General features: G+C 39.7%; 2 protein-coding genes across 3 annotated transcripts; one reads left to right on the forward strand and one right to left on the reverse strand.

The window, feature by feature from the left end:
- Positions 1 to 566: 566 nt before the first annotated feature.
- On the reverse strand, positions 567 to 5,344 carry LOC306962641 (potassium-transporting ATPase subunit beta-like). 2 transcript variants are annotated; one of them, XM_079555852.1, is made up of 10 exons: positions 5,269 to 5,344; positions 5,138 to 5,190; positions 4,955 to 5,019; positions 2,994 to 3,112; positions 2,649 to 2,777; positions 1,828 to 1,941; positions 1,548 to 1,753; positions 1,030 to 1,092; positions 873 to 965; positions 567 to 789 (listed from the first exon to the last, which is right to left on the reverse strand). In XM_079555852.1, the coding sequence occupies exons 4-10, from the start codon at positions 3,103 to 3,105 to the stop codon at positions 631 to 633; spliced, it is 876 nt and encodes a 291-aa protein (XP_079411978.1). In that variant the 5' UTR covers positions 3,106 to 3,112; positions 4,955 to 5,019; positions 5,138 to 5,190; positions 5,269 to 5,344; the 3' UTR covers positions 567 to 630. The 2 variants fall into 2 exon arrangements, with proteins under 2 accessions (XP_079411978.1, XP_079411979.1); XM_079555853.1 differs by having other exon boundaries at positions 2,994 to 3,119; positions 5,269 to 5,338.
- Positions 4,437 to 11,752, forward strand: grk1a (G protein-coupled receptor kinase 1 a). The gene is made up of 7 exons (XM_079555275.1): positions 4,437 to 5,457; positions 7,507 to 7,634; positions 9,188 to 9,345; positions 9,740 to 9,823; positions 10,121 to 10,245; positions 10,613 to 10,814; positions 11,185 to 11,752. Exons 1-7 carry the CDS (start codon positions 4,756 to 4,758, stop codon positions 11,472 to 11,474), a joined length of 1,689 nt encoding a protein of 562 aa, XP_079411401.1. The 5' UTR covers positions 4,437 to 4,755; the 3' UTR covers positions 11,475 to 11,752.
- The last annotated feature ends 23 nt before the right edge of the window (positions 11,753 to 11,775 follow it).

The raw sequence follows: 11,775 nt of genomic DNA on the forward strand, positions 1-11,775 counted from the left end.
AAAACAAATAAAATGAAGACATAATAGTTTCTATTTTAACACCAACAAAATAATAACCAGTGACCATATTCCCTGGTAATTTACTGTCTGTACTCGGTAGATAATTCCATATTACAAAGATAGCATTAATTATTATTAACGTGAAATGAGTGTCGTGTTTCCATGTGATTGTCATGATTATATAACATGTTATTACACTTTTAGGCACCAGCACTCTACAGGGCTGTAAATGCTATTTTTTATTTGTACTACTAATGTAAACGTAGTCAAGCGACTGATTATTACAATGGTCCTGTATAGGGCTCATTCAATACACAAAAGATCTTTATTGTAATTTATTTTTAATTATTTCGTTTAAACCAGTGTTTTTCACATGCACATTGAAGCAAACTGACAACTTTGCAAAAAATGTAGACAACTTGTTGACATTTCATAAAACTAATATATTAGAATATATTATGTAAATCGTAGCATAAGAACAGAACGCAATGCAAAAATACATAATTATAATGTCTGACGAATAAGGAATAGTATATTACTTAAATTTAGATAGTGATACACATGTTTATAGTTACTTTCATAATTTAAGATATTACCTTTTTGATACAACCTTCATAGTTATTGTTTTGTTTAACTTTCTGCTTTGAGAGAGAAGGTGACTTTCCCTTCGTAGGGGTCGTGGATGTTTTCGTAGCTGATTTTGTCGGCGACCACCCTGCACTGGACTGTGGCCTGTTTCTGATTGACCAGGCTGAACCGGACTGCCACCAGGGGGTTCACATAATTTGGCTATAAAAAGGAACAATAATATGTAAAGAACTTCAATGCTCAAAAATACTGCAGATATGAGTTCATATGAGAATCAGTATCACCTGGGCCAGATTTCCATAGTAAGGAAAATAGGAGAGATCCATTGTTCCATTCGGAGGAAAATACTTAATATCTGCAATATTTTGACTTCCATCCTAAAAATGCAAAAATATTGGTCAAACAATTTTCTATTCATTGAGATAGATGTTCTTTTCTTACCAATACAGTGCAGTTTACATACGGTGCAACCCCAGTTATATTTGAGGGTAAAAAGTTGATGATCTGCAAAATCAAAATGACACCTTAATGTCCTTGTAGGTAGATCTGTCTTCTGCATTTGACCCATTCACGAATGCAACTGGTTGGAGACCCTACTCCAGCATTTGAGCTCGAGTCAGTTTGCGGAGTACCTACATAAAAGGTGTCCAAATTGTGACTCCGAAGGCCACTTTTGGCCCACGGGCTTCCTGCTGAATTGGCTGGATGGTTCTATAGGTACGTTTTAATAACAGAATGAACTTAAGTAAACCAACTAAATACATTAATTTGAATTCATGAATGCATCACAATATAAATGGAGCTGTGCATATCCCATGTTTTACTATATAAAACATATTTTAAAAGTCTGGTTCTACGATCGTTGTTCTGTAGAACCTGTAGAAAACATGCAAACCCTACACAGAACCAAGGAGCACTGACTCCACCCTGACACCTAAATCGAAGACCTTTACACTCACCCGGTTCATCTTGATGATGACGCAGGGCATGGTGCAGTTGTATCCGAAAGTGGGGTCCGATATCCCAGAGCAGGCTCCGAGCATAGACTGACAGAAGGGACAGGACCATTTGGTGTGATGAGGAGCGGAGAACTGCGACTGGATGAAGTACTCCCCTTTGGTGCATGTGTAATTGTTACGTGACTGTTGAATGGTTTCATTGTAAGCTGCAAGATAATGATGAATATGTTAATGTGAACCAGACTGGGCTACAGCAATATCAAAGTTAATTTTGACTAACGCTCAAGAAAGTTTTTAAGGATATTGGACATCTTCATCCAGCTTAGCTTGTTCGACCTGTTGTACGTGATCTCAACTATCTCCTCGCCATAGGTGTTGGGCCACACCATCACCCCTAGAAACAATGGTAAAATAGATGGTTATAGGTACATGTTCTATGCATGTCTCCATTACACATTTGTTTGTAAAGGGTCGGTGCATGGAATGTTTCCAAATCATTTATTTTATTTTTTTCATCCTTTATTTAATCAGGAAAGTCACACTGAGACCTCAATCTCATTTCCAGGGGAGTCCTGGCAACATAAAATGAAGTTAAAACAATTACAAAAGCATTAACTTCCTGTTGGCCAGTGACTGCTTCCTGTCCACGCACATGTTAATGTAAATTAAAAATAAAATCAGAAAATGTAAATAGACGTATAAAATAAAGCTAAATGTGTTTGATCAGATTATGGCATTATTTCATCATTTGTTAGTGTCAAATGTTAGCTTTTAGCTCCAAGGCTTCTTTTATGTCACTTCAGCAGCTTAAAAATTCTAATAAAAATAACTTTTCTTCATTAAAATTGCTGCTTCACTGATTTTGTAACTGCTGTTATCCATCGTAATAAGTCATATTTTCAAAAGCATTAAAACCTGTAATATGCACTTTAAGGAGAGTGAATTATTATGATTGGCAGTTCTAATGATGCAAGCCCGAACACTATATAACTACAACAAAAAAATAAAATATATGTTCAGTGTCCAACAGTTGTACAACATGTACTGTATTCATTGGCACACAAAAGCTAAAGCTGCCTAAAGTGTTGGCAGTGAAGTCACCTGGAGATTGTAGACGATCTTGGTAGTCAGGCGTGTACGGGGATAAGGTGTACATGAGTACCCAGATGGAGAGGGAGAACAGACCCGTCATCACAGCGTAGAAGGCCACATAGTACAGACTGATGTATACTGTGAAAGGCAGGAAATAAAACAGCTCTTAGAAACATGCAGCAACAACCTCAGAACAGAGAAATGCTTTAGCTACATTAGTGTCTTTGGATCCAATCATAGCAGTACATGAGCAAGGTGCTGTATAATGGATCAAATGATGTTATGGGAAATATATTTATTGTTGTAAGACGGTGCTATAATCTGACATTATAAAAACTGCTTTCGATGCCTCACCCCATTTTGTTGGAGTTCTCCCCATAAACGTCCCATTGTCGGAGTTCCAGACAAAGTTCCCAAAGTCCTCACAGCGCTGCCCACAGGTTCGCTTCTCCTTCATCGTTGCCATGTTAAACCTTTGTGCTCAGCAAGTGCTACAAAGGTAAATTTTACGCTCTTCTTTCCTCCTAAAATGTCCTGACACTCAAAAAATGTTCTTAGTACAACTGCATTTTCACAGTTAAAGTAGTTTGTCCTCTCATGAAGTCCGCTCAAGAGTGGGAAGCATGTTATCTCAGAGTCAACCTTTATAGGGGCCAGATAAGTTTTGGTTTTGGTCTTCATCAGCGTTAATGCCCAGGGCACCTTGAGGAAACCTTTATGAAGACTGGTCTGACTGATCTGACGTATTTGTTGCGTCAAAACCACAGGCAAGACCAAGTCCAAGTCATGTATTTGAAAGCATATGAAGTGCCAAAATATGCACAAAAGGCTTAACCCATGATAAAGGTGTACTGTACTGTATTGTATTGTCGTCATAGAGAAATTCATCATCTGCATTTTACCCGCCTTTCCATTCTGCTGGGGTAACCTGTCAGGAGCAGAGGGCAGCACATGTGGTTTCATCTCCAGATCTTGGGCTAGGTCAGGTTAGGAGCAGTATGGGGCAAGTAACTGTAAAATTGTAATATATTATATATTAGTAGCTACACTTTTAAAAATGTAACATGTTTGAATGACATATTACTGTTTCAAAAATGTAGCTGAGTAAATACTTCAAGCTACTTCTGAGTTACTTTTGGCAAGATAGAAACTGAATATAGAATAATGCCACAGAGCAAAAGTGCAGCCAAAGACTTCCTTTTCTTTTGCCCATTTTCTTGTGTTTTGTTTTGACGACATTAGCTACACTGCAGGTCTTATACACCAGTGACCAACCTGCATTTTATTTGGGGGGAGTTTGGCATTTTTTCACTCATACATTTAACTGCAATTGTAATGTTTTGAGTCAAGAGCACTAATTACTCAGCCACTGAGCCACTACCCTCCAGCTTTGGTTGTAATGACCATGAAACTCACTCAAGATTCGAAGTAGAGTGCCTGACTGCTGCTCTTGACAGGTTGCCCCAGCAGCATTGTAGAATGAGAGCAAAAATACTCAAGAGCTTAATCTCTCTGTATAACCCACTAACTGCAGCTCTAACACGTGAATACTCCATAAACACTGGCAACCATTTCAGCTCACAATGATTTCATGTGTGCAGATTAGATCGACCAATTTTTCATTGAGGAACACCAATTTGATTTACTTTAATTCTTCACCAATGACAGTAAGTTCATTCAATGGCCTCCGGAGAGACATTAGGTCTGTGCAATAATCTTGCTAAATTGTGATGTAGAGGACAAACCTGCCATTTACTATCTGTTTTTCAGTTAAATCTCTAAAAACTAACTAACTTTATTGTCTTCCCCATGTGTTACCTTCTATAGCATTGCGTTGTTGAGTTCACCACTCACACTACTATCTCTGCCTCGTCACATGGGTGAGCAGCAACGGATCAGCTTTACACAGGGACAGAAGGGATAAGTCCCTGCTACTGGGAAAGGTGATGAGCCAGGCAGAAATACATCTTTGTGGCACAGACAGCTCTCAGGTGTCTGTCTTGCAGGTATCTCGTCCCATGTTTGGCAATCTTTGACAAAACTTCTTCCTGAATTCCAAACATTTTATCTACAATCTTGATTTTTATTCATTTTCTGGACTTTCCATTGTGCCCACATGGATATTGGTGGCCTGACTACAGTGGTGGCAAATTCTGCCTACATCTCCGCCCGTGGGAGTTTCGATGGCACTGCTAACCCTGGCGCCAATCGGGACAAAAAGTTCCACTCTCGCCTCAAGCTGCCCCACATCACAGTCTGCGAGGGTCTACGGGAGACACTGGACCTGGGCTTTCAGACGGTGTGTGTGGACCAACCTATCGGCAAGAAGCTTTTCCAGGAGTTTTTGGATTCCGCTTCGGAGTACAAGGGCCCGTGCCGCCTCTGGAAAGATATAGAGGAGTACAATTTGGCAGAAGACGATGAGCGAGTGCAAAAAGCCAGTAAGATCTTGTCCCGTTACATGGAGCCAGATGCAAAGTATTACTGCCCTTTCCTACCTGAAAATGGCATCACAAAAGTCAAAGAGAAGCACCAGCAGGCAGGAGATGAGCTGTTCAATGAGATATCGGACAGCGTGATGGACTTTCTGAAGGAGGTGCCCTACACATTCTTCTTGGAGAGCATGTACCTGAAGCGATTCCTGCAGTGGAAGTGGCTGGAGATGCAGCCCATGGATGAGGACTGGTTTCTGGACTTCAGAGTTCTGGGGAAGGGGGGTTTTGGAGAGGTGTCCGCCTGCCAAATGAAGGCCACGGGGAAACTGTACGCCTGCAAGAAACTCAACAAGAAGAGGCTGAAGAAGCGGAAAGGTTATGAGGTACGAATGTGTACTAGACGTAGGGTGAATATGGGTAAAGTGGGACACTTTTTGAAAATTCACTTTCCACCTCATTTTTTGTTTGGAATTAAATGCCAAAGTCTTTAATGTTATATATTTTTAAAAAGCTTTAGATGTCTATTTTACACCAGTGGAGGAAAAAAAGTCAAATGTTTAACACAGAAGCTATAATTTTGCCTCAAACACAGGTTGGTCCAATGATAAATTTTTAGAGGTGCTATTGGTAAAGTGGGACACTTGTAATTGGTAAAGTGGGACACTATTAACATGGTCATTTTTGTAGTCAAAATCATTAATATTATTGTAGCAACTACTTTTATGAATATGTGAAGAGGTTATGAATAATAATGACCATTCTAATGGTTATTCTAACTGGTGTGTGAGACGTATGACCATGATGGACCTGTGTCTGATGTGCAGCCTGTGCTGTTGGTGCAGAAGGAGCTGTCAGACATGTTACAGTGTGAATATCTAACTGGGACCTTTGGTATAAACTAAAAACAAAAGTCACCGAACAATGGAAGAATAATACTGTTAAGTGACTTCATCAAATTTGTTTTTGTTTATAAATGAGTGAGGAATAACATGAAGGACATGCCCAAAAAACACATGTAAATCTGTGAACTCAGGCTGCCTTTAATTGGTGAAGTATATGGGAACAAGCATGTTTTAAAGATTTGAAAAGAAATATATATATAGCCAGTATTAAAAAATAAATAAATCTACAATTAAAGAACTTAAAAACCTCAAAGAACAACTTAATGTTGAAATGTTGCTAAACGGCGATCAAGAGTTCGTAGTGAACAAGAGAAGAAAAAATGTAGAAATGTAATCATCAGAAAACTTAATCAAAACAAGAAATATAGAGTTAAATTGATCTAATTTGAAGATGTGTGAATACAAGAAACACCTAATACCCAGGATTTTCCACAAAAATATACTGTCCCACTTTGCCAATATGAGGCCGTCCCACTTTACCAATAGCACATTGGTAAAGTGGGACAGTGATAAAATCTCTTATAAAAATAAAATTATAAAGAATAAACATGTGATTTTGAGATGTTTTGTTTGCAGATGCATTCCCTTAAATAATGTATCAACAAAATCTGCATGTCTGTTAGTTTTAGAAAATTATAACCTTAAGATCATAAATCCACAAATGCTATGTCATTGGACATACCTTCGCTTTTTTACTACTTGGTGGTAGATTACGGTTTGCCACGCCATATGAAGTGAAGTAATATCCACAAAACCATTATTTTCTTATCCTGCACATTCTAATTATTCGGTGTGTATGTATTCTTAGTGACAAAATATGACACATTAAAAAATAATCATGATTAAAGTTAAGTGTCCCACTTTACCCATTGTCCCACTTTACCCATATTCACCCTAATTAGTCAATACAATAAATCATATAATGACTTGACATTTATTTTCTATGATATAAATGTATGCACCAAAGACCCTCCAGCATATCATCTGGCCCCCAAGATGATTTTGAGAAATATAATTGCTGAACACCTGTTAGAAAAAAAGAAAAAAAAGAAAAAATATTTAAACAATTTGAAAGTGGTGCTTGAGTTTGGGTCACCGTGGAGACTCACCTCCCTCCTCCTTTCACCCAACTGTTGTCCAGGGGGTCAAAAAACAAAACAAAAAAACAGCCAGCTCTGCCTTTCCTGCTTTAAAGTTACAAGTGGACAACAGCATTACCAGCTGCACTGCTAGTCTGCACTGTGTACCATTACCTCCACATTCAAGCGTGCACATTGCATTCTAGTGCCATTAGTAAACCTTATCTTTAAGCATGCTGTGCAGTATGTTCGCATTAGTCCGACCGTTGTTTTGTTTGGGCCCAGTGTTATGAAAATGAATTATTTGGCGCAGTAGATATGGTATTCTTGTAAATTTAAAATGTAGATGCCTTACTGTTCATATCCATAGTCAGATTGAACAGCAGAACCACACGTCTGGCTGCACAGCGTCTTATTGGATGTTTCTGTCTTGTCCTGTCCTGTCCTGTAGGGGGCGATGGTGGAGAAGCGTGTGCTGGCCAGAGTCCACAGCAGGTTCATCGTGTCCCTGGCCTACGCCTTTCAGTCCAAAACAGAGCTGTGCTTGGTGATGACCATCATGAACGGAGGAGACCTCAGGTGACAGCAACATGTGCTCTTTCAGTCTATAAATCCTCTAATGACGGTGTTCTTTGAGAAAGTTGAGAAATTGTTCTGCGGAGGAACATTTCGGGTTATATGTTTCTAGGTGACAGCTCCTAAACTGTGACAAAAGGATGATGACGGCGACAGCATTTAGTGGTTATATTACGCATCCGCACACAGCCCAGTGAGCAGGGGCGAATCCGAGTATACAGGGGCTGGGGCATTACAGGGGAACCACTGACAGAAAAACTGCCAGATAGTTATCTTGCAGGGAAAAACAGCTCATGTTTAAAAGACTGTTTCTTTTTTTTTTTTAAGCCGGCCCCCTTCCTCAAAATGCTGTCCTGGTAATTTTGTACATAGACTTGAGCATTTAAAATATATGTATTTTGAATGTTGTGGCGATTAAATATTAATTAGACTTTATCCAAATCCATTTTATAAAGTTTGATTTTAGCCTAAATTCCAAATTGCTATATCTTGAGAAAACACTTCTTATTTTCAAGAATAAGCACATTTTGAAAAGTAGACACGCCGGCGTTTGTGACTTGAGGTGACTTGCCGGATAAAGCAAGACTTGACTTGACAAAAGCTATGACTTGACTTGACTTGACCCCATGACTTGACGAGACTTGCATTTAGTGACTTACTCCCACCTCTGCTTATCCCACATCAAACACTTACATTTAAAGCACGTGATTACTGATTGCACATTTCGTTCACCAAATCCACAGTTTCATATTTATGTGAAAAGCCCAACAGCTGAAAACCGGGATCTTCAGCCATTTCTGAAGATTAGAGACATTTTCTTTTGTGCTGAACCTTTTGGACAGAAACTTTTAGGTTTATGAAGTAGAATATAAGGACAAAATAAAAATATTTATTTGTTGAAATAGGATCATTAAATCAATCGCAATTAATTAAATTAATCGCAATTATTATTTTTGCGATTAATCGCAATTAATGTTGACAGCCCTAATTTATGCATTCAAACATAACCAGAACAGTAGGTTATTTTCCTAGGACAGTGTGGCTGTCTACTTATTTCAGGACAAGTATTGCTGTAGGCTACAGCGTGTTTTCCATTCAAAGTAAACTACATAGAAAATATAATCCCCATGATCTGGTGACACGCGACCCCCAGGTTGAGAAGAACCATTGTCCAATGACAAACCGGGCATGTCCCGCACCCAGCAAAGTTGTAAAGTCTGAAGAGAGGAGAGACAATCACAGACCTATGTGTTTTAGTTGGCCCATAAAATAAATGCTGGTATTCTGGGATATTTAATGTGACACAGTATGACTTTAAAATTTCCCTCCTTGCCTCCAGTGTCTGTGTACATTGGTGTGTGAATGAGAGTGTGACTGGGTGAGTGTTGAGAGCTGTAAAGCGCTTTGAATGCCTAATGTAGATGGAAAAGTGCTATATATGTTGAGAACTATCTTGTACAGTTTTAGTCAAAGACAGTAACTATTGAGTATCGTAAAGTTTTCAGTATGTGTTCTCTATCTTGTGTCTGTCGTCTTATCTCGTGGTATTTCCGCAGGTATCACATCTACAATGTGGATGAGAATAACCCAGGCTTCGATGAACCCAGAGCCTGTTACTATGCAGCTCAGATCATTCAGGGCATGGAGCATCTGCACCAGAAGAGAATCATCTACAGAGACCTCAAACCAGAGAACGTGCTCCTCGACAACCAAGGTCTGAAAGACACAAATCTCCTGACCACATGAAATATGCATTGGACATCATTCATTCATTCATGAAGGTTGATGGTTCGATCCCAGCTCCCACCAGTGCATACTCATGGTGTTCTTGACCAAGACACTGAACCCACCTCACTGGTGTGAATGTGTAGTGTAAGTGAAGGATTGGAGGTGGTCGGAGAAGCTATTGGTGCTGATTATCAGCCACTTTCCCATAAATCTACCCCCCAGGGCAGTTGCTGAGTATGGAGAGTGAACCGCACTTGTACACAGCAAAGTTTATCCTAATCTTTCTCTCCACAAGCCAAGGACATCTGTGTCATCTGTTATCAACTGAGTCAAACACATAGTAGTGTTGATATCTGTGACTCAATGATGTTTGTTTTCAGGTCATGTTCGTATCTCTGACCTTGGTTTGGCTGTTGAGCTGGCGGACGACCAGACCAAAACTAAGGGCTACGCTGGGACGCCAGGTACAACACGCGAGACAAGACATAGCAAAACATGAGACATGCTCAACAACAAATGTTTTTCAATTTTACGCAATTACAGTTTGAAACCTAAACTGCAATTGTCTATTAATGTCATCATTATATAACGTTAAGTTCATTAATGTCAGTGGTCTGCTGAACATGAGACAACAGACAGAAAGTGAACCAGTATCACAACCCAGCCACAAACGATAATTTATAAACATTTCTGAATGTCTTAAACAAAGTCAGTTTTGTTTTGTAAGGAAAATGTATAACTTTTGTGTGTCTCATTGTTAGGGTTCATGGCGCCGGAGCTGCTCAAAGGAGAGGAGTATGATTACTCTGTGGATTACTTCACTTTGGGAGTGACTCTGTATGAGTTCATGGCTGCAAAAGGACCCTTCAGGACCAGAGGAGAGAAGGTGAGCATGACTTTTAAAATACCATCCCTATCTGTATTGTCAGAATTGTTATTTTAATCCTACTGTGTCATCCACTGTTATGACACTGCATTTTACTTCTACTTGACAAATATCAGCATCAGCATTGTAAAATTTAGTCATTAAAAAAAAAGGTGGAGGGGGTTGGCAAGACATATTTTAATACTGTATTTATCCCATAATTATAATTCTGAATATTTCTCATACTCAAATATACAGTACAGCAGCAGCTCAACTTTGCCTTCTTGTGGTTGTTATTTGAAACTACATGTGTTAGTATCTACCAGGCTACATTTAAAACATACTATAATGTGCACAGATACTGATGGATGATGTTTCTCGTTTGAAGGTGGAGAACAAGGAGATGAAGAAGCGTGTTTTGAACGACCCGGTGACCTACCCAGAGAAGTTCAGCGAGAATGCCCGCTCCGTGTGTGAAGGCCTGTTGCAGAGAGAGGTCGATAAAAGGCTGGGCTTCAGGAACGGATCGTGTGATGAGCTCAGAGCGCACCCGTATTTCAGCGGCATCAACTGGAGGAAACTTGACGCAGGTGAGTCTTCAAAATAGACTGTCAATGATCAGAACAGGTTTGGAAAAGGTGTCTAGACTGTGACGTTCAAAGACACATCGTTCAAATCTCCATCTCCAATCTCCAGTAATGATTTTTCATGATACACGCCCTTTCCTTTGTGTTTTTGTGCTTACATTGAGAGATACAGTCTATGTTCTATCATTTCTTCCTAGTGTCCTAATTTTTACCGGGTTTTGTCCTAGTTTTACCCTGTTTTAGTCTCTAACTCTTGGCTCAGTTTTTTTGTCCTTCATAATTTAGCTTTTTAGGTTGTACTCGGAGAGAGCCCAAAACAATTCTGTGCTTGCCAGATTTGTTTTTTGATTCAAATATCGTTCTCACCCTTCAGGCATCCTACCACCTCCTTTCGTCCCAGACTCCAAAACTGTTTACGCCAAAGACCTTGACGACGTTGGGGCGTTTTCCACCGTGAAAGGGGTGCAGCTAGACAACAAAGACGTGGAGTTTTATGACGAGTTTTCATCAGGAAACATCGCCATCCCGTGGCAGGAGGAAATGATCGAGATGGGGATCTACGGAGAGCTCACAGTTTGGGGCCCGGGCGGGGCTTTACCCAACGACCTGCGCCGAGAGTCCATCCTGGAGCAGCCCAAGTCCTCCACTTGCTCCGTGTCATGAAGAGACTCTGGATGCTTTGGACTACCGGTAATTAACAGGAAACGTTTGGACACCATTTTTAAGTAGCCGGTACTTCAAGGAATAAAACAATGTAGAACTATTTTTTACTGTATGTCTTCCTACTTTGTCAATTGATGGTTTTCAGATTGCAAGTAATTTCAGGTCGTGGTCACGTCACACTCTAAGATGGAGGCAGGAGACACTATTCATGTATTGATTACATAGTAGTTTCATCAGCAATGTCATAGCTGATCATGTAATCCAGTGATATGGTTTTCTTACCTCTGTTTTACCACACTAT

This window comes from Gobius niger (genome assembly GCF_951799975.1).
Source record: "Gobius niger genome assembly, chromosome: 4".
NCBI lineage: Eukaryota > Metazoa > Chordata > Actinopteri > Gobiiformes > Gobiidae > Gobius > Gobius niger.